Here is a 25638-nt window from a genome sequence, read left to right on the forward strand (position 1 = left end):
CCGTCATTTACTGGACATGTGCTTTGGGGTGCGAGGGGTCAGGAAGGGAGTGTGGCATACCACACGGAGACTAAGATTACACGGCCAGTAAGTGGAAGAGTGGGGGTTTAAAGCCAGGTCTGCCTACTACAAAAGCTCATACTCCTGCTGCCTTTCAAGTTTGGGATTTGGGATTGTTTAGGAGTCTTCAAAATCAGAAATCTACCTGAACATCTCCCTTTTCCTTCCCATTGAACAAGAAGAACATTATCTGGGCAGAAAAACTAGGAACCGGATTGTCTCCTCCTCCTCCCTGCCCTGCTTCTTCTCCTCCTACTCTTCCTCTTCTTTCTTTTTCAGTGCACTTTGGGGAACGAAACTGGGAGGAGGGAAAATGTGAACAATGAGCACAGTGAGTTTCTCTTCCTTCTTCTTTGAATTTCCTTAGTTAAGCCCCCTGGATGCGAATGGTTAGGTTATCATGCCAGAGAGGATCTCACATCCTGACTCTAATAACCTCAATGCAAATGTCCATGATACAAAACAACTTGAAATCAGTAGCTTGGACAGTACTTTTTCTTAGGTCTTGGGAGATCTGGTCGTGCTGTTGCCAATTGGCTAAACACTAGAGCCTCCGATTTATTTAAGATGTGTTTATTCACTAAGCACTTCAGTTTATCAACAGGGGTAGTTAGGACGTAGCCCTTGCACATACTAGACACAAACTGCCAAATACTGGCCTCCATCTACTCTTCAGTTCATTCACAGAGATGGTTCCAAGAGTATGGAGAGCACACTGACCAAGAGCAATGGTGCTGGCTCTCCCTCACCACTGACTCTGGGTAAGTCTCTTAACTTTCATTCTCTCATTCAATCGGCTATTTTTTTTTGATCACCAAAGATGTTGAAACCCTTACTCTGACACTTACCGGCTTTGAGACCTTGGTTATGCAAATCTAAGCCTCAGATGACTTCTGTGTAAATTGGAAATGATAATAATGCCTTCTCTGTACAATTCTTGTGAGAATGAAATGAGACGATGTACATAAAGAGCTTAGTGTGGTGCCTGGCATTTAATGGCAATTTTTCATTTGATAAGCAATTATGAAGCACTTACTGTGTTCTGTACGTGACACTATGCTCTGGGGCTACACATCACAATAAAACCTGCCATTTAGTGACTGCATTCTTTGGGCCAGATTTGCAGCTGTGATTGTCTCAAATTGTCCCCATAACAAGTTGTAAGACATGCATTATTTTCACCATCTTATAAATGAAGAAACTGAATTCAGGGAAGTAAAGCTCAAGACTACACACCTAGTAAGTAACAGAGCTGGGATTTGAACCCCTGTCGATCTAATTCCAAATCTCATTTACCATCACTCTGCTATGCAGCCTTACTGTTAGCCAGAATGAGACACATGTCCTGCTCACAATCTAGAGAGGGAAAACATGTATTAACTCATTGCAGTGTGACATATATAATAACATCAGGTGAGTACTCTATGTGCTATGCATTCTCTATGTGCTCATTCAACTCTTAGAACAGCTTGCAAATGTAGTCCACATGCATGGCCACTATACCCTAGTGCCACTCTGGAGCACTAACAACAGATGAACAGGGTGCTCCAGGTGTTCTGAGGAGTGACAATAACTATGCGTGTGAGAATAAGATTTCATAAATGTGATGGTATGTGGGCTGGAACCCGCAAGTAAGAATGTACCTGGTTGAGGGTGCCTGGGGGGTTCAGTTGGTTAAGCGACTGCCTTCGGCTCAGGTCATGATCCTGGAGTCCCGGGATCGAGTCCCACATAGGGCTCCCTGCTCAGCAGGGAGTCTGCTTCTCCCTCTGACCCTCTTCCCTCTCGTGCTCTCTCTCTCTCTCATTCTCTCTCAAATAAATAAATAAAATCTTAAAAAAAAAAAAAAAGAATGTACCTGGTTGAGAGGGAGAGATGGGGAAGGAAGGGAAAACCAGGGAGAAAAAAATAGCAAATGCAAAGACCATTATCTTCACTGTCTAACCTCCCATGTCTCTAAAGTACAATGGAAATCCTTTATAGGTCTGCTACAGAAGACGCTCCATTTTTCTCCATTCTTCTCTTGTATTTCTTCATGTCCTTTGTGAAAGAATTGCATCTAAAATGGAACCGGAAGATATAAAATGAAGAATCTCACAGGTGTGCCTTCAGGAAAATAAAACTTAAGGACTGAGAAACTCATTTCCCATAGATGTGTGGTTTACAGAAAACTGATATTGGAATTTTCTTCAATGATAGGGAGTTGGTCAGGGGTTGCCTCATATCAACCTTAGGAAGTTTTGCTTGTGGTTTCCAGAGGTCTGAACAAGAAATGACCCAGGTGGGGTTGGCCTTGTAAAATGAGCTGGATTGAGTTTTGTTTGTATGACCGGACTGGTTTTGTCTGCTTGGTGAGTTTTCAAAGCTGGTCTCCCTTTGTTTTTTATTTTAACAGACTCTAACTGAGCTCTCTCTTCCTTGCATTCCCTGCCCATAAATACAGCCTACCCCAAACCCTCAAGGGACTCACTGTAGTTTGCTACAGTTTGGGTGTCTTGAACTGCAACTCCTCTGCTATTCCTGAATAAACTCATCTTTTTGACAATTTTGACCTTGCCTCAGTTTCCCTATTTAGGTTGACACCTTCTACCCATCCCTAGCTGACACTCATCACATTCCTCACCTGCCTTTCATAGGCCACCTAGCTCTCAACCTAGATCATTGCAATCACCTGCAATAGCTCCCGTTCTTCCATTTTGCTTCCTTTGATCTATTTAAAAACACAGTTGCATATAATTTCCTAAAGCAGAGCTCTGACCACCGATCTCCTCTGACTGAAATCTTCAAATCTCCCATTTCCACCAGAGTAATCTACACAGCCAGCAAGCCACCATCCTTGACAAAGTCTTGATTTGTCTTTCAAATCTCCTACCACCCCCTTTCTTTAACACTAATAGTGGTCCTCAGACTTCGGTGTAAATCAGAATCATCCCTGGGGCATCTCTTAAAAATACATCTGCCTGGGGTACAAACCCAGAATATCTGATTCAGTATGTCTGAGCTGTGCCCCAGGCATTTTTGGGTTTTTGTTGTCTTTGATGCTAGAGGACACATACATTATTAAATTTCCTCCTGGTGTTTCTAACTCACCGAAGTTTGAAACACACTTTTTCGACTTTCCCTAAATTTGTAAGTTCCCCCACGCTTTGCCATTTAATTCGGGCGTTAAATTATTCCTTCTTCCAGAATCTCCTGATTTTTAAAACCTATTCATCTTTCAAGACTCAGATCAAATGCCACCTCTCCCAGGAAGTCTTTCCTGCGCATTTCTTTGGTATTTAGCTGCACTTTTCTTGCGGCACCTCCTGCTTATTTGGGAAGCGTCCAAGCGCCCGGCCAGCCAAAGAGTTCCCTGGACCGAGAGGGACATATTCCTCCACCGTCCACCCTAATCCCTAGCCCTCCCGCGGGAATCGAACAGGCGCAGTAAATCCCGTTGGATCACTATCTGAATCGGTAATTCTTCCCGGAAAGCCAAGGCACAACTCTCTCGGATGCCCTTTGCAGTTGTGAAGCAAAGCGCCGGCAACGGGCCACACACGTCCCAGGTCCAAGGGAGGGAGCTTGGAGGAAGGCAGGAGCCGCTCAGAGCCTGGAAACCAACTAGCCTATGGACAAAGACCCCACGCGAGGAAGCAACGCGAAAGGCCCTTCCGCCTCCCGGCCCGTTCCACCCCCTGATGTCAGCCTCGCCCTCCGATTGGCTGCTCCTCTCACCCCTCCCGACAAAGGCTGTTGCCCACGTGACCCGCTGGCGGCCGTAGGATTGGTTGCTCCATGAGGGCTTTACTGGGCTCGCGGACGCCGGCGGGGCAGCAAGGCCGAGGCCAGCGAGAAGCGGGAAGCTGGAAGCAGGACCGGGACCGGGTGTAGCCGGGGACCAAAAGGCCGAGGGTCGGCTGCCATCAGTGTTTGCAGGCCTCCTGAGATAGGGCGAAGGAGCTTGAGGAGTTCAGAAAGCGGGCTGTGGACTCCTGTCTGGGACTTTGGTTTATGCCCTGGCTTCGGCCTTACTCGTATTTCCCCGCAAGAACGGCTCCTCTCAGTCTTTGCTGAAGTTGGGGGTTGGACTTTATTATCATTATTTTGTTGAGGGTCCACTGTATGTAAGCACTGGGTGTCCTGCGCCGGGCGCTGTGGGGACAGCCATGAGGTAGAAGCTTGGGAAGGGAGGGCTTAGAGATGCTTGAGGTATGTTCCTTACCCACCTGCAGTGTTGGAGGTAAGTTGGCTTTATTTTTGTGCTGATATTATAGTCGAGGAAGGTAAGGTTTAGGAGGGAGGGTCGCCCATTGGCTGAATTAAACGTTCATTTATTGACCTTCGTCCTCCGTACCAGGCACCGTTCTGAGTGTAACGGATGCAAAGGCCAGTAGGACACGGCCCTGGTTCTGTAGGAACTCATTGTCGTGGGGCTGGTGGGATAGACGGGGTGTGAGGGATGTGCATGGGTGAATAAGTGACGTGTGATGCGTGCTGTGGTGGGGAGAAGGGGTGTGGGAGTCAGAAGAGGACGACTGGGGGTTAGAGACCACTCTACTGAGAAGGCGACGTTTGAGTAGGGTTATATAATTTAGGCGTTCTCCAGATGGCAAGGGTTGGGGGAGGCACTCCAGATGGAGCAGAGTGTGCTGAGGAAGAGAACTAGGGATGTGTGCTTGCTGTGTATGGTGGGAGCTCACTTGGAGCTCTGCTTTTAGACAGTTTTATGCTTTTAGACAAAGTTAAGTTTTTCTCAGCCTCTGTTTTCCTCTTTTTTTTTTTTAAGATTTTATTTATTTATTTGACGGAGAGCACAAGCAGGGGGAAGGCAGGGAGAGGGAGAAGCAGGCGCCCACTGAGCAGAGAGCCCAACGTGGGGCTCGATCCCAGCACCCTGGGATCATGACCTGAGCCGAAGGCAGACGCTTAACCGTCTGAGCCACCCAAGTGCCCCTGTTTTCCTCATTTATAACATGTACTTCACCTGTAGAGAGTGATGAGCTAACGGATCAATCATAACCCCTGTAAAACAGGCACTTTGTTAGTTTCTCTCTTTTTATGGAGTTTAGTTGCTGAATGGCCAACACAGAACAACAGCTGCCAGTTTTTACTAAGGAGTATCGATCTATTGACATTTATAGATGGCTGAAGGAAGCACATGCTGTCTCCAGAATTGTTACTTAGATACAGACAATACCATGCTGATAGGCTGGGGAGGATGACATTGTGACCTAAGTACTTTTCCATGTTGGTGATAGCATACCACCAGAGAGTGTCATTTAGAATAAATGAAATGCAGTCAACTTTCTTATTCAGAAATCGATTATCCAGGTTGTGAATTATCTAGACTTTTGCATTACTTTTTTTTTTTAAGATTTTACATAACCTCCACACCCAACGTGGGGATCAAACTCACAGCCCTAAGATCAAGAGCCCCATGCTCCACTGACTGAGCCAGCCAGGCGCCCCTGCATTGCTTCTGTTATGTTGCCAATGGTCTGGAGAAAAATGAAAGTAAACCTCATATTTAGCTGGTAGTGGAAAAATATAAATCTGGTATTCAGACCTCTGTTCTCTTTCCAGCTCTACTGTAAATTTGCTGTGGACCTTTGGCAACACATAGCCTCTCTGGGTCTAGCACTCTTAAAAGATAGAAGATTCCAGTATAAAAACTTTATGACTATACTTTTTATCTTTATTGGCAGAATTGTAAATCAAATTGTATATTAAATGAACAGGAGTTTATAATGGAATTTAGTAGAAAATCTTTTCTAAAGCTTTTGCTTTAGAATTAGACTATAAATCCCTTCACAGACATCTCTGGAATTTTGTCATGCATGATGTTGGGATCTTTAAAAAAAGAAGTTTTTGAACCATAAATGCTTCTCCATTCCTGTATTTCAAAAACAAGCTCCTCCAAACCAAAACTTGTTCAAGTTTGCTTTCTTGTACAGCCGAGTCTTTAAAGCAAGCATAGTGGAAAATGAACTGCTTATTGAAAGTCCATGGTTGAAACTTAACTATATAGAAGCCTTTATTTTTTTCATAGGTTAACCTAAGTCTTCTTGGATGTGAAAATAATGTTGGACTGCGCTTAGGTATATAAGGATGTGAAATGCAATGATGCGATGATGAGTGAAGTATAGTCTGACCTGGTATTGCCATTGCCTCAGTTCTGGCTCTGACCAGGGTATGATTCCTTAATCTTCTCTCTGAGCTGATTCTGGTTGTGGTTTTCCCAGATTGGAATGTTCTCATGTATTTGGATACTGATTTTATTATGTATAAGAGTGTTTCTTTTATAGTCTTTTGAGTTGCTGATACTTTCATGTTTTCCTTCTTAGGTTGAGGTGAAAAATCTGGCTTTGATATCTTCGTGGAGGACTACGTTATTTCAATCCTGAATCTGGTTCAGTTTTCTTATTGACTTATTACTGTATTAAAAATGTTTGTTTAATTAACTATGGTGTTTTGGTAAAATCTTGCAATTTAACAAGAACTTTAACAAATATCCATTATATTCTTCTTATGGTACAGAAAAATGTTAATATTTTCAAATCCATGGGTTATTCCATTTCAAAGTTTAATTTTATCAACTTTACGCTATCAGAAAATATGCTTTCAATTGCTAAATGAGTTAAAGTATTAGAAAACACCTGTCTCAGCAGAGGCACTTATTTTCATCCTTCCTCTACCCATATATTTTCACCAACCTGACAATCCAGTGGCATGAATTTTGCTACATAAGCACCTTAAATGTTCCTGTAGTATTTCTAATACAGGGTCTTTCACACAAAGCTGAATTCTTGCTGTTGCAGTAGAGGTTTTTTCCTCCAAGTATTGGATTAGCAAAAAAAAAAGCGAAATGTCAATACAAAAATACCTCAAAGTCAAAGGTGGTCTGAATGAAAAATGTACTTTAAACACCTCAAGTAATTTTTTTTTTAAGATTTATTTATTAGAGAGTGAGGGCAAACCGGGGGAGGGGCAGAGGGAGAGGGAGAATCCCAGGCCAACTCCACGCTGAGCGGTCGAGCCTACCGTGTGGCTTGATCTCATGACCCTGAGATCATGACCTGAGCCGAAACCAAGGTTGGACACTGCTTAACCAGCTGAGCCACCCAGGCACCTCCACCTCAAGTAATCTTTGTTTCCACTTAATCATGACAACTTGGAATGACTCTTTGCCAAAAACATTTATTCTTAAAATTTACTTAAGCGTTTCATAGAAACTTAGTAATAGCCAGAATAATTCGTGCCCATTTAGCAAACTCTTAACAGCAAGAAAAGCTTATTAAGATTCTTTTGCACAAAGTTAAATCAGTATATTATGTCATCTCTTGTTTATTTGTTTTGCTTTCACACTGAAATCTTCAGACTGCTCTATATATACGTTCAACCCCTATTTTTCTTTAACCAGTTGCCCAAGAAAAGATAAGTATGGCTCATAAAGGAATCTTACTTAAAAGCTGATACACTATAGCAGATGCTACTTAACAAGTGGCTCACAGTATATGGAAGGTGCTTTGTTTTTCTAAACTGTTTCTAAGTATTTCTGTAAAGAGCAGGTCCATATTTCACATTGTTTGCAAACTGATAAAGTTCTTCCTCATAGGCAGATAAATGCTTTCTTTTCTCAAGAAAAGGGCTGCTTCCCCATCACCCACTTTTATAAGGTCTAACTTGGGTTTTTCCTGAGAGCTTCTATACCTCTTGTTCTTCAAGGAAAAGCTTCTGTACTATCCTATTTCATCCACTTCGTCTACACTGACCTTCATGTCCCCTGTCAATCCTGATTCTCTTATTCTAACCAGCTTGCTAAACTCTTAAGTAGGAGTCTAGAGAGCAAGTTAAAAGGTTTAGATCAATGGATATATCCTCTTAAAGAATCCATATACAGCTGACCCTTGAACACAGATTTGAATTGTGTGGGTCCACTTATATATGGATTTTTTTTTACAGTACAGTACTATAAATGTATTTTCTGTTACGACTTTAATTTTTCCTTAGCTTTACTGCAAGAATACAGTATATAATCTAACATACAGAATATGTGTTAACTGATTGTTGATGTTAGCAGTAAGGCTTCCGGTCAATAGTAGGCTATTAGTAGTTAAGTTTTGGGGGAGTCAAAAGTTATATGTGAATTTTCTACTGGGGGGGTGGTGTTGGCACCGTTAACACACACGTCATTCAAGGTCAACTCTAGTTGTGTAAAGTTCATATAATTACGAATTGGGGATGAGAAGACTCAAATAGTGCCATGTACTGTGCTGAAAATCAGTTTCTCAGCCTTATAGTGCAATAATTTTGTTGTGAGATAAAATGCTAATCCCTTTCAGTTCTCAGGGGAGTACAGTTTAATTAGATGTTGCACTTCTGTTGGATAACCTGTTATGGGACAAGCTTGGTGACTCCTTACATAATTAAATACACAGCGATAACAAAACACATAGCCAGAGGTGGCAAGAACAGTATCATTCACCCGGGTTTTGCGACACAGTGGGCACACAGTCTTCATTTTGGGTAACAGAGGAGAATCGGAATTGTAATCTAGGTGTACAGGTGGTGGTGGAGTAGGCAGGGCAGTCAGTGATTTGATGGTTTCTTGATTTTCAGATGAGTACCACCACTCAAGGAACTGCAAAAAGAATACTCCCACAGAAAGGCCAGTAGAGAGGGATAAGGCAGCACCTCCCAAAGCTTTCTTCAGAGCTGATTTTATCTTCTCACCAAAACTGGTAGGGGAATAGAACAAGGAGGCAAAGGAGAAACTTTATTTAGGTATGATCACAGAATGACTAATACAAATGTACCTCTTAAAACTTTTCATCAGAATCACTGATTCAGTTTGGAGACTGAGTAGTTGCTAGATTGGCATTGTCTCCTTTAGTATCTATTCTAAACTTTCCTTTTTCTGACCTACAGTATTTTGGGAGTATAGGAGCTAAACTTTGTATTTAATGACGAGGGTTTTGTTTTTGCGTTTTGAGAAAGAAACTAGTGAGACGTTGATAAATGTGTGTTTGTGTGTGTAAGATAGTAAGTCCGGAAAAAAAGACAACTCACTTAACAAAAAATAGCAATATTGAGGAATATATTTTTGAACTTGTAGGAGAACACAAACATTAACTAGAAAGTCTTGAGAACTGTCGATCTGGCTCGAATCTCAGTTCTGCCACCTTCTAGCTGTGTGGTCTTGGCAAGGTACTTAGCTATTAGGTCTTAGTTTCCTCAGGTGTTAAACGAGGTAATGAATTTATTTCACTGAGTTGTGAGGAGGATTGGGATAATGTATGTAAAGCAGACAGCTAGCACAGGGCCTGGCACACAGCAAGCATGCATAAAAATGTAGCTAGTGTGATAAGGAAGGTTACCAGGATGGCAACTCTTGTTTTACGGACACAAGAATTTTTCTGTGATTTATGAAATACCTCAAAGTACACTGAGGAAGGTGAGTTTCATAAAATTAGGTTAAGATTTTAGAATTTCTTTGTGAAAGATTTTGGGAAATGTTAAAGCCTTACCTCCTGGCTGGTTGCTGCATCATGCTGGCTTCAGCTGCTTTGTGCTCCAGAGCTTGTATATCCTGAATTGTAAGTCGACCTAGCCGAACTCCAGCCAGCCTCAGCAATGGTGAGTGATGCTGAGCCTTTCCTAGGATGTATCGAAGTTGTTGTACAAAAAACCAGCCTTCCCATGCCATGTTAACAAATGGGTAGGCTGCCAGAAAGGCTCTATAAAACTGTTTCCAGCGGGAAGAAGGGGGGTGGATAGAATATTCATCCTCTTCTCTCAGGCTAGATACCAGCTTCTCCAGCTTCACTTTCAGGTAGGGAAGAAGAACCAGGAGCATAATTGACTTCCAAAGCTGCTTCTTTGGGAGACCAGCACTGGCCAATCTCTCAGGCTTGTGTGTGTCCCCCATTACAATGCGCTTTAAGCCATAAAAATTTTCAGAAAATGAGGCACTGGTTTTAGACAGATAATGCTGCTGGAGCAAAAGATCTAGCAGGGTGAAGATTTCATCAAACCACCTCCAAAAGAAGCCATAGTGGGCAGGATTTGATTCTGCGAGAACCTAAAGCAGAGTAAATTAATAAATGAATTTCATTCCATTTAATAATTACAATGCATTGTATTCACATTTCCTTTTTTTTCCTCTGAATTCTGATACATTCGGTTTAAACTAGTCACTTCTTTTGGGGGTCTGCCCTGTCCTCCCTGAAGTGCTGGGTATTCAGTACAGGGCTTTACACATAACAGGGACTCAATAACTGTTAAATCATAGGATATGAATTATACGCTAATTGGCAATTTCAAAACCTAGGCAACCAAATAAACTCAAATTATTGGTTTGGTTTTTACCCAGTCGTCCCTAAAACCTTTCCGAGAATTAATACCTTACCTTGACCACATGCTGAAGAGCAGGTCTCACGGCTGTCATTAAACTGTCCTGTGCTACCACCTCAAAGATGGATGGCTGGTCATCCGCCACAGAAGCAGTTGTGATGTGAGCCCCATGTTCAGCCATAGTTTCCTGTGTGCGCTGGGTTTCGCTTTGCCCACAAACTCTTTAGTAAGCATGAACTTGTTTTAGTTATCAAACGGGTGCTCAGTCTTAAAGGTAATCTTTCTGCAAGAGACCCAAAACTCCTCTTTTACAGAATTGGGGGCGGGGGGCGGGTGAAGACCTCTTCTGGAGCCGGGGGCGGGGGGTGTCTCAAATTAAGGCGGTTAAGAACGAAATTAAGGCAGACGTGGCAGAAATTAAGCTGAAAGTGGTAGTGTGGGGTAGGGGTGATTTATCAAATGCACCTGCAAGGGCAGAGCATGCCTATGGGGTACAGGTATGGGCGAAGGAGTGCTCCCTTCAGGAGCTGTAGTCCGGGAGGCTACGAATCGGGATCTCAATCGTGAGGGCTTAAAAGCCAGCCAGCTCTGAGGTGCTAGAGGTGCCAGTGCGGACCCGGTACGCGAGGACTGGCTCCAGCTGTTGGCTGCCAAGTGTCCGCGCCTATCTTTGCGCGCGGACCCCAGGCGAGGCGTGAAGGACCCACGACGCCACGTTTGAAGAGAGGCCTCCGCTTTATGACAGAAGCCGCACCCGGAAATAGAAGCGGCCGGGGATTGGAACGGCCGACGGAGGGGAGGCGCTCTACCCGAACGTGGCCGGAGAACCGGAACTAGCGAACTCTATGATCGCACTGGGACTTCCGCTTCCGCTCCCGCTGAAATAAGTCACTGGGGGCCTGGCTTAAAGTGTAAACCTGTGCTCGTTTTTTAGGCTTTGCTTAGCTGGTTTTGCTTCGCATCCTCTGTGGGAAGCCATAGCTCTGAATCTCCCTCTGCAGAGGTCTTTTTGGCAAGGTGTTTGGGGCGCCGCGGCGACGTCTGACACCCGGAGCCAAGAGTTGGGGCCTGCTGCTGAGGCCTGTGTTCCCTTGGGCGATTTAGTTAGGGGTCGGGGGGGACAAAAGACAATATGGAAGTACGGAAGTTCTCTGTGCGTACGGCGGGGGTGGTGGTTAGTTTATATTCTGCCGCCTTCCAGGAAGGATTTGGAGCGACGCAGCCGGGGATAGAAGCCTTTAGCTTTGTTGCCAATTATTAAAAATATTATTAAAAAAGGTTCCTGCAGTTCGTTAGAACTGGGAACGATGACTTTCCATGACTCCATTCTAGCTGGTAGATTAACTGTCTTCTACGTGTAGTTATGTTCAGTCATAACTAGGCACTTGCCGCACTCGATGAAATGGTTCCTGCTCTCGTACACGTTTGAATGTGTCATAGCGATATGAATACATTGCCAAGAAAGAGGGATCTTGAGTTCTAGCTAGAATGAACAGGGGACGCTTGGCAGATGGTACTTTTCACTGTTTGTATACGAAAATTAACGTAATTTACGGTTTGCAAAGTGCTTTTACATTGTGTGCGACTTTGCCTCGTTTGAGTTGCTTATACAGGCTTATTGAATTTCGATGAGTTAAAGTTCAACCATTCCTCTTTCTTTCCAACCCCTCCCCACTGCTGTGCTAAATGGATAGGAATAAAAGGTATTCACTGCCTTACAGGACCTTATGGTATAAAGACAATTGGTTTGCACAATGAGAATCCTCAAAAACAAAGTTTGGGTTTGTTTCAATAAAATCTTGCAAGTTAATCTTACAGTTCTAAACGTGTTTTTTACTCTACCAAATAACCTGCCAGCGAAAATCACGTTGATAGAAGACTTTTACCTTACAGGGGGCGCCTGGTGGCTCAGTCGTTGAGCGTCTGCCTTCGGCTCAGGTCATGATCCCAGCGTTCTGGGATCGAGTCCCACATCGGGCTCCCTGCTCGGCGGGAAGCCTGCTTCTCCCTCTCCCACTCTCCCTGCTTGTGTTCTCTCTCTCGCTGTCTCTCTGTTAAAAAATAAATTAAAAAATCTTTAAAAAAAATAAAAGTTAAAAGAAAAGACTTTTACCTTACAGAATTTCAAGGACTAGAGATAATGTATCTATATAAAGCAGCTGCTGTATGGATAATGGTTGGGAGGAAAGTTGAGGTTTCTGGTAGCGCAGGCAGTAGGTGGTGGTTTAGATTAACGAGGTGAAACGGGATTGGATGAATTAAAGATTTATTTTGAAGGTAGATTGACAACTTGAAAATGGTTTGGATGTGACCATTAAGGGAGAGAGAAATCAAGAATGACTGTCCAGGTTTCTAGCTTGAGCAATTTAGTGTAATTTATTGAGATAATCACACTTGTAGCAAATGCTATATAGTCATACTATGTGCAGCCATAGTTCTAAGTGCTTTACGTGTTAATTCCCTTCATCCTTATAACAATATTATGATTGGATATAAATATTTCCCCATTTTACAGATGAGAAAACTAAAGAGCATAGAGAAGGGAGAAACTGAGGGAAGGATAGGTTTGGACTTAGGCATTGAGCTGTTAAAAGGTTTTGAATAGGAGAGGGATATGGATCAAAGTCCTTTAGGGGCGCCTGGGTGGCTCAGTCGTTAAGCGTCTGCCTTCGGCTCAGGTCATGATCCCAGGGTCCTGGGATCAAGCCCCACATCAGGCTGCCTGCTCCATGGGAAGCCTGCTTCTCCTTCTCCCACTCCCCCTGCTTGTGTTCCCTCTCTTGCTGTCTCTCTCTGTCAAATAAATAAAATCTTAAAAAAAAAAGTCCTTTAATAAAAATTTTTCTGGTAGCATCTCTTTTACAAAATGCACCTCTGATTCCTGGGAGTTATAACTGGAACCAGGTTTTCCAACACCCCTCCTCCCTCATCTCATGATTTGTTTAATTTGGGTGGGCCGTAAATACAGAATTTTCCATCAGTGTGGTTAGTAATTTGGTGGTGAAGTTGGGAATAGGTCAAGGCTAGAGATAGAGATTTAGGAGTCCTATGGGTAGGAACAATCATTGAACTCATGGTGTTGCTAAGAAGATAGTCTAAAAATGTATGAGTATAGAACTTAAAAAAAAATCCTTGCTATTTTCTCTCAAATATCCTATATGCTTTTTTCAGCCATATTTTCTTTGGAGTTATCCATAACTCCTGTTTTCATTTCCTCACCTCCCATTCATCCTCAAACTTCTGCAGCATGGCTTTTGCCTTCATATCTCTACTGATGGTCCCAGCAAAGACATTAAAGACTATTTATTTACTTATAATAAGTAGGGGGAGAGAGAATCTTAAGCAGGCTCCATGCCCTGTGCGGAGCCATGCGGGGCTCGATCTCACAACCGTGAGATCATGACCTGAGCTGTAATCAAGAGTTGGTCCCTTAACTGACTGAGCCGCCCAGGCACCCTGACATCAAAGACCTTTATGTTGCTAAATCCTTGGACGTTTTTCAGCCCTCCCTCCTCCTCTCTATAGCAACTGTAATTGTTGACCATTCATACATTTATGCGTTCAACAAATTTTGGGGAGGTGGGCTAGGTCTCAGAGATAGAGGAGTGAACAGATTGGTATAGTTCTTACTTTCATAGAACTCTAAAAACATACTTAAACATTATAACCACTTGCCTTTCCTTCTCCCTTTCTACTTTGTAGTCCCCTTTGCATTTTGGTTTCCTCAACTTCTGCCTCAGGCTCTCTCGCTCTCCACATTTTTTTTTTTTAAAGACTTAGTATTTTTAGAGCAGTTTTAGGTTCACAACAAAATTGAGGGAAAGGTACAGAGATTTCTAGGCCTTGGTTTCCAAAAGTAACTTTTGTGTAAGCACTCCTATTATAAGCCGGATGCTTTACCTACATTATCCCATTTAAACTTCACAAGCCAGAGAGAGTTAGATCATTGGCTTCATTTCACAGATAAGACTAAGGTTAAGGAGATGTTAAGTGATTTCCCAGTCATATTCAAGGCAGGGATTTGGACTCAGATCTGATGCCGTCTAAACCTGTTTTCCTTGCACCACTTTCCTCTGGTCCCACTGCCCATGGATAGTCCTGGGCTGGATCACCATTGTCCACAGTCCTGAACTGGCCTGCAAAATTAGCTGAGCTTTTACATTTTTTTTTTTTTTTAATAAAAGGAACAGGATATTTCATCCTCTCTGTGAGAGTTCTAAGGAACTCCTGTGCGAGGAAACAAATCCAGAGAACGTCAGTTTGTTTAATAGATCCCTCTGCATAGCCAGTGAACTTCCTCTTGGGTCCAGTCGCCAGCTTCCAAGCAAAAAAACAAAAAACAAAAAACCAACCTGCCCGTCTCCAAGGCGGCAGAGATAGCCGCCTTTCTAGTTCTCCCGCGCCCGGGGATGACGCGACGGGGCGAGGTTCTCTGACGTCAGAGTTTCCTGTCCACCATCTTTGTCCCTGGCAAAGTGGGTTTTGCGCAGTGGCTTAGACCTGGAGGAGTCGTGACGTGCAGGAAACCATTACAACACCACTCGGGCCGTGCTCTCTGGCTGCTGCCGCCACCCCCACCCTTGCCTCCGGTGAGTTCAAGGCGGCTAACTTCGGGGTGTGTCCCTCATTGATGGGAAGGGAACCTCAGGTTGAGTTGGAGGTTGGTGGGGGGAAGAAGAAATCCTAGGAGCGTGACCGTTGAGGATGAAGTGAGCCGTCGGGTGTGACCGTTGTGAGGAGGAGGGTTGGAGAAAGGGACTCCACCGCTCTGGCGTGGCGAGGGAATTCTCGGGTGTGGCAGCTGGGAATTGGGGGGGCACCGGAGGTAAGATATGTTCGAGGTCGGGGGTTGGGGCCAGAGGCCAGGGGTGTGGCCAGTAGAGGCTGGAGGCCAAACGGGAGAACCTTCCTTCTTCCCCGCTTGGCGTCGTTCATTCAGAGGCTGGGACATGTCCAGCTAAGCAGAAGGGCAAAGGGATTCCCCCTCAGGTTTGTCCGTTGATGGGCAAAACTCGCCCGTCTCCCGTAATTTGAGGTTAAGCGACACCTCTCTCCCACCTCGTAGTGGAAGAATATATCCCTAGAATCTCGACCACCCGGGGCAGAGGAGGAATTCCTGACACTTGGGGGAAGGGAAAAGAAACCTTCAGACCCGATGTTGGGGGGGAGGGGGAAGCAAGTAGGGGTAAATCTTAGCCCCGAATTTTTTCTTTCTGGGCTTAGCAGGAATGATCTGGTTTGAGAAAGGCTGTAGACTAAACCAGAGGTAAAGAAACTGGAATGTCCTGTTATTTCCGTATTCTTTGAATCCAAATAATTCATGCTGTTTGTTTTCAGAGCAGTCTTCTACCTGGGGGGAGGCTTTTATTGAACTCACCTGGCTGTTTCGTTATGAAGCAGTGTGGATAAAGTGTTGATGCTTCGTTAAACTTTGATTTTTAAAAGAAGTGTGTTTTAAATGCCAGATGCTGTTATGATAATCATTGTGATTTAAAAAAAAGTAAAATGCAGTAAGTTTAGAAAAGGCGGGATGACCAAGAAAGTGGTCTGAATGCGGAACAATTTAAATGATTAATGACCTTTCTGGTATGCCTGTATTGCTTAGCCTCAGGGTACACTTACAAAGTAATAATAGAAAGCAGCAGATGAAGGAGATGCGGCTGTGCAAGAAAACGTGTAACACATTCCAGTGATGACTAAGCGTGGTGGTAAGGTGAGAACTGTTTGCAGGTATTTTAACAGTTTAAACTCCCAAGGAAGCAGAAAGGATAGTGTGTTCTGCAAACAGCCTCACTGAAAGTTGAGTGGTAAAATTAACACAAAGCTAACATTCTGTGAGTTGAGACTCAAGAAAGCCCGGTTCTTCATCTTCCCCCCCTCTTAAACATCCATATTTAAAAATATTACATTTTAGGGGTGCCTGGGTTGCTCAGTGGGTTGGGCGTCTGACTTCGACTCGGGTTATGGTCTCGGGGTCCTGGGATAGAGCCCTGTGTCTGGCTCCATGGTCAGCGGGAGTTTGCTTGTGCCTGTGCTCCTTCCTCCGCTCATTTTCTCTCTCGCTCAATAAAATCTTTTTTAAAAAATTGGATGTAAAACTTTGAACTTCTTACTGTATATTTTTTTAAGATTTTATTTATTCATGAGAGACAGAGGGAGAGAGGGAGGGAGAGAGAGAGAGAGAGAGAGAGAGAGAGAGAGAGAGAGAGAGAGAGAGAGAAGCAGAGGGAGAAGCAGGCTCCCAAGGAGCAGGGAGCCCGATGCGGGACTCAATCCCAGGACCCTGGGATCATGACCTGAGCCAAAGGCAAGACACTTAACCATCTGAGCCACCCAGGCGCCCCTTACTGTATAATATTAACAAATTACTTTGTAGTCTGACATAAATAGAAATCACAGGTGTGGGGGCACCTCGGTGGCTCAGTCATTTGAGCCTCCAACTCCTGATTTCTGCTCAGATCATGATCCTCAGGGTCATGGGGTGGAGCCCCATGTTGGGCTCTGAGCTCAGCACAGTGTCTGCTTGTCCCTCTCCCTCTGCTGCTCCTCGCCACACAATCTCTCTAAAATAAATAAAATCTTAAAAAAAAACACAGGTGTGTGTTGCAATTAGGTGTCTTGTGATTTCTTATAAGCTAAATGATAATGGAAGACACTATTTGCATTGAAATATCTAATTATGGAAATATTTGAAGGGCGCCTGGGTGGCTCAGTCGGTTAAGTGTCTGCCTTCGGCTCAGGTCATGATATAAGGGTCCTGGGATCAAGCCCCGTGTGGGGCTCCCTGCTCAGCCGGGAGCCTGCTTCTCCCTCTCCTGCTCCCCTTGCTTGTGCGCGTGCTCTGTCAAATAAAATCTTAAAAAAAAATTTTTTTTGAAATCTCAGTGCCTCACTCTTTTAATAAAAGATGTCTGGTCTTTCTGCTCTATAATTGGGTTAACTCTAGCCAGTTTTTCGCTATGAGCACCAAACTGTGTAAAGCCAACTTTGTGTGAAAAGAAGGGATTTAGTGGCCTCACCAAGTCTAATTTATCTGCCATTTCCCAGAGAGCCATTTGAAATCAAGACCCTATTAATTTTTTTTTTTTTTGGCCTTATTTTCTTTAGGGGCACTGTAAGGAGGGAGGAATAGAAGAGAAGGGTCTTTCACAACCTATATTTGGTAGAAACTAGGTTGTGTTAAATCCAGATATATCATCCTGTGCAGGGAGGATTTCTCTGAAAAATGCAGTGACATCGCACACCGGGCTAGGACAGGTAAGAGTGCGTGCGTGCTTCATCGTTCAGCAGTATTCCGAGGCCACGCTGTAGGTCCTAGAACAGGTGGAAAGGTGGTATGAGTTCAAGCTCCATGATGGCTTTACTTTTTCCTGGGGTTCTCCTGTAGGAACAAAAAGGAAAATTTTTTCCAAGAGGAGCTTGGTTTTTGAGGCTCTTCAGCGAATATTTGACTTTATTTTTTTCAGGTCTATCTTGGCTGCTTTTCCTTTGGCTCAATGCAGGCCACAGTTTTCACCATCCTGCATTTTGGAGACCCTGGTTATGTTCATCTTTGGCATGTGATTATCTCATTAAAAATACAAATGTAATTTTTTAAAAGATTATTTGAGAGAGAGAGCACGAGTAGGGGGAAGGGGCAGAGGGAGAATGAGAAACAGACTCCCCGCTGAGCAGGGAGCCCTACGCAGGGCTCCATCCAGGACCCTGGGATCATGACCTGAAGCGAAGGCAGACGCTTAACTGAGCCACCCAGGCACCCCCTATGTAATTTTTTGAAGTGTAATTCACATAACATAAAATTAACCATTTTAAAGTTAACAGTTCAGTTACATTTAGCACATTTACAGTGTTGTGCAACTACCGCCTCTTCCCACTTGTTTTTGTTTAGACTATTTTCATTTTTCTTAGAATTTTCTTTCGGTTTAAGTCAGGAACTGACAATACAATGTTTCCCTGTCAGTCCGGGTAAGGGATACTTTAATACTATTGTTTATAACAGTGGAAGCTAAGAGTGATAGGTTTTTCCCTTTCTTTAAGAGCAGGGATTCTTGGGGCCCCTGGGTGGCTCAGTCATTGGGCATCTGCCTTTGGCTTGGGTCATGGTCCCAGGGTCCTGGGATCGACCCCCGCATTGGGCTCCCTGCTTGGCGGGAAGCCTGCTTCTCCCTCTCCCCTTGCTTGTGTTCCTGCTCTCGCTCTCTCTCTCTGTCAAATAAATCCTTAAAAAAAAAAAAAAAGGAAGGGATTCTTAATTTAGGAGCTAAGATTACTTGTCTCTCTTCCCCGAAATATTGTGGGTGGGTACATTAATCTTTAGTTAAGAACACAGGGCTCACAATGAATAGGAGAGAAATACATTCCTCGACAATGAAGTTTAAGGGAGATAGTGAAATGTGTGGGTCACTAATAAAGGTAGAATTTAAGACTGGGTTAATTTTATGTTTAACAGACTGTGGTTTAGACTTCTGTTAAGAATAATATGTGTATATGTGTATGAGATCTTCAGCAAACAACAACTTTTGTGCCCTTTTTCAAAGAAACTGGGTGAAAAATTCCAAGCAGATTTTGTTTTTAAATCCTAAGTAAGTTTTAAGTTTTGAGAATTCTGTTGGATTTAAAATGGCATAATAACATCCTAGACAGACCATAATGGCCTTGAGCTATGGCTCTCCTGTCAGGTTCTAGTAATCATTTCTGTATACTGGTTTCTCTCTTTGTATGTGTAAGTTCTTACATGATAACTTCAGATTTATTCCAGATCTTATACATGAAGGACTCCTTTCTTCAATTTGCCCATTTCACATTTAGCGTACATTGTGAATGGATTAAATGATTATAACATTCTTTGAATTTTTGCTAGAAAGGCATTATGAAAATATTGCATAAGGCAAGCCCCTGTCACAGGCTAATTTTTATTTATAACAACTATCAAAACAGGAATTTCTGTATTTTATATTTGTGAGTTCTAGCTCACACCTTTAAAGAAGGTAATTCAGTGAAATTCTGGTACAACCTAAAGCACTCTTACATTAGGATCAGGACTGTAAATAGTAGCTACTTGGAAAGATCTCAGCTGAGTCTAATTTCCCTTAGGCTAGCTAAGTAGCACATTGTAGAGATCAGATTTGAGCCAGGCTTGTTTCATTATTTCATGTTTATTTGGCTCTTTTTCCTTCTTCTAATTGCATTGATTTGTTTATTGCTTAGGTCTTTTCTCTCTGATCCATATTTACTGTTGTTTGCCAAATGTATTATCACCCATGTTGTTTTGGCCTGACAATGAGCAGGCGCCAGGCATCAGTCCTAAATTTGGTGATAACTATTGTTAATGAGGATGGTGAGGAAGAAGATACACATTTTTGAGTGCAGAAGGAATATTATTAAATGAAAATTTTAATACAGTTAAAGATATCAAGTACCTTGGACAAAGTCTTAAGAGTTTCTTAAATCAGAAAACATTGTCTCATTATTTGGGGGAGAAATGTGACCAGTCCATGCCATTTTTGTTTCACTACTGGAACCATGTGGCAGTTGGATTAATTCTCCAATTAACTTGAGGCTGGGATCCATGATCTTTTAAGTTTTAACGCCTGTTCTGATTCTCTTTTGTATGCAATGTGACGGAATAAATATCTTTTTTTTTTTGCCTTGTTTTTAACTGTAAAGTGATATTTATTTGTGAATCCTTTTGGGGTTAGAGTGTTGGAAATACGAAAACTATAATTAAAAAATCCACGTACGAAGCATGTTTGCCTCTAGATATGTTGTGAAAGAATATTGTCCTATTAATGTAGGCTTTTTATTCTGAGAGAGATTCCTTTTTTCAAGAGTTTCATGTAATGGTGAATAGGTTGGCACAGTTGTTTTCTCTTTCAGCCTTACCATTGCTTCAGGATACATACTTTGGAATGACTTCATCTTGAAGTAGGGAGTAAATCAGATTTTCCTGAATAGAAAGTAATGGGGAAATCTTTCAAAACAAACTTTTTCTTATCTCAAATATTTGAGCACCTCATTGAAGATGTATTTGCAGAAATGTCTAGCTTTAGGTCTTGGAGGCTTTGAGGAGACAATTATGGATAAAATCACAAGGCCATAATAGATTATCAGTTCATTCCGTTTAGCCTATGGATTTTGCCCCAGTTAGTTCCTTGAGGCAAGAGTTAACATTCTTAATTATTATCTTTGCATCTCTTGAATCACCAGTAATTGTGGTAAGGAAGAAAATATTCATTTTTTAGTACAGAAATTCTTGTAAATGTTCTTTAATCAAATGCCTTGCTGGACTTCAATAATTTGGATAAAGGAATTTTTTTTCTCTTGTAGGTGCACATTAAAAATCCAAAACCATGACTGACTCCAAGTACTTCACAACCAATAAAAAAGGTAAGTACGAAAGCTTGATCAAAGAACTTTTGAGTTCTTTTGAGTTTCTTCAAAAGTTGTAGTGTAAGATTGTCCCACCTAGAATGTTCCTGACCTCTTCAGATATGCATATTGTAGACTGTCTCATTGGGGATCTATTATTTGTACAGAAAAGGGTATTTGAATAAATTATTAAAGGATAGGTTTGTAAAGATAGGGCTGTGATGCACATCATTTTGAGTTGAAGGTTCTGTTATGGTAAGAGGATGAAATCCAACTTTGATCATTGAAGATTGGTAGATGTGAGGAAGGCAGAAGAGGAAGAAGCAGCACATTCATTCTCTTTTTTTAATTTGGAAATATTTTATAACAAAGAGTACTATTAAAGCAATACAGATCACGTAAAAAGTAAAAATGCAAGTTCTCTTTCTCCTTATTCTGGTTCCTGAGGTGAACTCGGGGTATATCCTTAGTCTTTTTCTATGCATATAAATGCAAGTATTAATCCATACGATTAAACAGTTTTTTATCTTTAACAAAGAGAGGTCATGCAACAGTGCATAGAAACTTGTTTTAAAGATTTTATTTAAAGATTTTCTATCTCTGAGACACAGAGATAGAACGAGCATGAGCAGGGGGAGAGGCAGAGGGAGAGGGAGAAGCAGGCTCCCCGCTGAGCCAGGAGTCCAATGTGGGGCTCAATCCCAGGACCCTGGGATCATGACCTGAGCCGAAGGCAGACACCTAACCATCTGAGCCACCCAGGCGCACTGAGACTTGATATTTTTATATCCCTCCATATAGATCTACCTCATTCTTTTGTTTGGGCATTGTCTAAATACATTCTTTGTACTTAAAACAGGGAACCTCTAGAGTCAAATCCATGATTTTTAGGTCACAGACTGTGGATTATTGAAAATAGCTTTGAATTTATTAGCCCTATTGTCTTTGTAATCAGAAATATAATACTGTCTTATGGGGTGCCTGGGTGGCTCAGTTGGTTGAGCATCTGACTCTTGTTTTTGGCTCAGGTCGTGATCTTGGGGTCATGAGATCAAGTCTGGTGTTGGGCTCTGCACTCAGCATGGAGTCTGCTTGAGTATTCTCTCCTTTCCCCCTTCCCTGTGTGCGTGTGCGTGCGCTCTCTCAAAATAAATCTTTTTTTAAAAAAAGATAATACTGGTTTTTACATATGGCTGTGGGGCTAAGAACTAAGGATTCTTCTTGGGAAAGTCCAACCTCCTCATCTTTTATAAAATTGTTCCTAAATAACAGCTCATTTTTAGTGCTGTAGATGGCCCTCCTTTCAAAAAAGACAGGTTTTGCTCTTCTCAGCCTGTTGTGTCCTCAGCTGAGATTTACTTATTTCCAGGGTTAGAATTCTGTGCTTTGTATTTAGCAGTCTTATATTTACTGATAAATTACTTATATTACTTATATTTACTGATGACACCAACTATCCTCCTGCTTACTCTCCAATAACTTTCCTTCTCAGATGGACCTTTTCTACTCTCTTCCGGTGGCTGAAATAGGACACCTTCTCTGCCCCAGAATTTATCTTTCTTGTTTCTCTTGCAATGTAGTTTCCTAGCCTCAGCCTCCTGTCTCCAGACTTAACAAAGTTTGGTCTTGAAGAACACAGAGTCCTTCTCCCTTGACTTACTCATTTCATTTATTTATTCAGAAAATGTTTATTGAGCATCTACTATGTGTGAGTCATGCTTTCTCAACACTAACGGAGTTTCTGATTAAGTACCCTAATTTCCTTCAAGTCAGAGTAGATGCAAAGGACACCTAGTACCATTTGGTTACTTAATATCATTAGACTAAAAGGAAGCAGAACTCTCTGGAGAAATAACTGATTCCAGGGTGGGTCAGGGAAAGTACAAGATGAACATGAACATCTTATGCCAGAAAGCTAGGGAGTGCTAAAAAATGGTGTGACATGTCAAGGACCCGCATAGTTTGAAAGGGCTTCCAGTCACCAAATTTGAGATAATTTGACCAGTAAAAAAGGTGGTCATAGTAGTGGGTTATAACCCATTGAATAATACATATATACACATAAATCATAGTTATCATTGATTCAGGCAAGAGTCATCAGTGAATGCTAAAACGACTAGCAGGTGAAAGTTTGATGAGGAACAGGACATTTAAATAGTCTCAGAGTTTCCTTTCACAAATTACTAATTACAATGGAAAAAATAGTAACTTTACAGTGTCAGGACCTGGTGTTTATCACCTTAACCAAGTATTTGATGTTAACATCACCAGTAATAGGACACATTAACATTATTTGTCTCTTGGCGTCATGGACTGAGAAGAACATAACATCCCCTAAGAATTATGCCTGTCAAAATGCGTTGCCTCAATGTAATCATGAAGGAACATCTGTGATAAACCAACGCTGAGGGCATTCTATCAAGTAACTGGCCTATGCCTTTAAAAAATGTCAGTATCCTAAAAGACAAAGGCTGAAGAACTGTTTCAGATTAAAGAAGACTGAAAGGGTATGACAGTAAATGTAACATATGATCCTGGATTGGATCCTGGCCTGAGGGGGACGGTGGTAAAATTGCTATGGAGGATATTACCAAAACCTTTGAATAAAGTTCATAGATTAGATGATGGTGTGTCAATGTTAAATTTCCTGATTTGGATCATTGCATTATGATTAGTAAGATAATCATACTTAGAAATTATACACTGACATTTAGAGCTGAAGAGACATGATGGCTGCAGTTTACTGCAGGAAAAAACATGTAAGTATATAGAAAGTATCATCAAGAAAACGTGGCACAGTGTTAACAGTTGGGGAACCTTGCAACTTTTTTTTTTAAGCTTTTAATTGAGAGAGAGAAAGGGAGAGCAGGGGGAGGGGCAAAGGAAAAGGGAGAGGCGGAGAATCCTCAAGCAGACTCCTCACTGAGTGTGGAGCCCAGCTCTAGCTCAATCCCAGGACCCTGAAATCGTTGCCTGAGCTGAAATAAAGAGTCAGACAGTTAACCAGCTGAGCCACACAGGTGCCCAAATCTTGCAACTTTTAAGATTGAAATGATTTTTTTTATTTTTATTTTTTAAAGATTTTATTTATTGGACCGAGAGAGAGAGAGAGACTCAGAGAGGGAACACAAGTAGGGCGAGTGGGAGAGGTAGAAGCAGGCTTCCCGCAGAGCAGTGAGCCCGATGTGGGGCTCAGTCCCAGGACGCTGGGATCATGACCCTAGCTGAAGGCAGATGCCCAACGACCGAGCCATCCAGGCGCCCCTGAAATGATTTAAAAAAAAAAAAAAATTTTTTTTTTTTTTTTAATCTGGCTGACTCAGTCCTTGGAGCATGCGACTCTTGACGTTGGGGTCGTGAGTTTGAGGCCCACATTGAGCATAGAGATTACTCAAACTCTTAAAAAAAATAAATAAATAAATAGAGGAGGGCACCCTGTGGTGGCCTGGAGGGAACAAAGAGCACCAAAACATTTCTAGAAAGTAAGCATATCTGTCCTGTTCTGGTCATTTGGAGTTATATAAGGGTAAATAAGCTCTTCTTTAACAATATGGAAAACTCCATAGTGAGTTTCTTAATTTTATCAACTACTAGTCAGTGGCTTTCAACTTTGCTTACACATTGGAATCACCCAAGGAAATGTAAAACAATACTAATGTTCAGGTCCCTCCACCTGAGATACCCTGATTTCACTGGTATGGGATATGGCCTGGGTGTGCAGAATTTTTAAAGTTCCCCACATTCTATAATGTGTAGTCAAGATTGAGAACCATTGCTAGCCACTAGCATTGCTTAGTAGATTTGATTAGGGGGAGAAGGAAAAAAGATGTCTAATAATAATAATAATAATAAAGTTGTATGTATGAGATACCGTGTCTCACTTCGTGCCCTCCTTGGCTCCCATCCCGCTTCTTCTCTGTCTTTATTGTTTACACTTTACAAAAACAGGGCGCCTGGGTCGCTCAGTTGGTTAAGCGACTGCCTTCGGCTCAGGTCATGACCCTGGAGTCCTAGGATTGAGTCCTGCATCGGGCTCCCTGCTTAGCAGGGAGTCTGCTTCTCCCTCTAACCCTCTTCCCTCTTGTGCTTTCTCTCATTCTCTCTCAAATAAATAAATAAAATCTTTAAAAAAATAAAAAATAAAAAAAATAATTACACTTTACAAAAACATTAACCCTGCTTGTCATTCATTTTCAGCTTTTTTTTCTGACTTTCTGAAATGGTATTTATTTCTTCTGTTAACATTTTGTGTGCTTTGATGACCAAGATACTGTCTATATTGACATAAAAAGATGTCATTTAAAAACTCCCCTAACTTGGGGCACCTGGATGGCTCAGTTGGTTAAGTGTCTGACTCTTGGTTTCGGCTTAGGTCACGATCTCAGGGTTGTGCAATTGAGCCCCAAATCAGGCTCCACCCTCGGCGGGGAGTCTGCTTCAGATTTTCTCTCTCTTCCTCCCTCTCTCCCTCTCTTTCTCCCTCTAAAATAAATAAATCTTTAATTAAAAAGAAAGAAAGAAAGAAACCTCACCTAACACTTCAAACCTCCTCTTGTAATGAATCCTGGTAACCTTTTTTAATTCAGGGATTTGTAAAAGTTTAAGACCTACAGATTGACTCATGGCTGGGTAAATACCACATTTTAAAAAACGGATAGACTGTGTTCCTTTTCCTTCCTGCAACACCCACCAGAACTGCTGCTGGAACATATTCTTTAAGTTTATGCTAGAATTGGAATAGTTTCAGTTACATCCTGTTTTGATTCTTCAGCTCCTGCTGCTATTCACAGTTCAGACTTTTGAAACCCTGCTGCTTGTCCTTTACTGTTCCTAGAAGTAAATGATGGGAACCCTAAGAGCTGGATTTGGCAGCAG

General features: G+C 42.2%; 2 protein-coding genes and 1 non-coding gene across 10 annotated transcripts in view; 2 read left to right on the forward strand and 1 right to left on the reverse strand.

Moving 5' to 3' along the window:
* Window positions 1-3855: 3855 nt before the first annotated feature.
* AP2B1 (adaptor related protein complex 2 subunit beta 1) overlaps window positions 3856-25638 on the forward strand; it is a 133232-nt gene continuing 111449 nt past the window's right edge. For 4 of the 8 annotated variants that reach the window (XM_027624926.1, XM_027624927.1, XM_027624920.2 and 1 more), the window contains exons 1-2: window positions 14852-14984; window positions 20722-20781. In XM_027624926.1, coding sequence (XP_027480727.1) covers window positions 20745-20781 — 37 coding nt within the window. In that variant the 5' untranslated portion in view covers window positions 14852-14984; window positions 20722-20744. Of the gene's footprint in view, window positions 4283-6386; window positions 6452-14851; window positions 14985-15073; window positions 15221-17502; window positions 17653-20721; window positions 20782-25638 lie in introns of those variants that run through there. The other 4 variants (XM_027624921.2, XM_027624923.2, XM_027624922.2 and 1 more) reach the window with 4 other exon arrangements.
* Window positions 6166-6262, forward strand: LOC113908364. The gene has a single exon (XR_003515440.1). It is a non-coding gene; the product is annotated as a Z30 small nucleolar RNA (small nucleolar RNA).
* Window positions 6939-12313, reverse strand: PEX12 (peroxisomal biogenesis factor 12). Its single transcript, XM_027624930.2, has 3 exons — window positions 10451-12313; window positions 9570-10123; window positions 6939-8780 (listed from the first exon to the last, which is right to left on the reverse strand). The coding sequence occupies exons 1-3, from the start codon at window positions 10574-10576 to the stop codon at window positions 8381-8383; spliced, it is 1080 nt and encodes a 359-aa protein (XP_027480731.1). The 5' UTR covers window positions 10577-12313; the 3' UTR covers window positions 6939-8380.

The sequence above is a fragment of the Zalophus californianus genome, chromosome 16 (genome assembly GCF_009762305.2).
Source record: "Zalophus californianus isolate mZalCal1 chromosome 16, mZalCal1.pri.v2, whole genome shotgun sequence".
In the NCBI taxonomy this organism is placed as follows: domain Eukaryota; kingdom Metazoa; phylum Chordata; class Mammalia; order Carnivora; family Otariidae; genus Zalophus; species Zalophus californianus.

Excerpts from the sequence above, each read along its gene's own strand:
- PEX12 (XM_027624930.2), bottom strand. The coding sequence starts at position 10,576 with ATGGCTGAACATGGGGCTCACATCACAACTGCTTCTGTGGCGGATGAC. Across the intron at positions 10,124-10,450 it reads CTCTTCAGCATGTGGTCAAG|GTTCTCGCAGAATCAAATCC; the intron begins GTAAGGTATTAA and ends ACTCTGCTTTAG. Across the intron at positions 8,781-9,569 it reads ATGCAGCAACCAGCCAGGAG|TTTTGGTGAGAAGATAAAAT; the intron begins GTAAGGCTTTAA and ends TTCCCCTACCAG.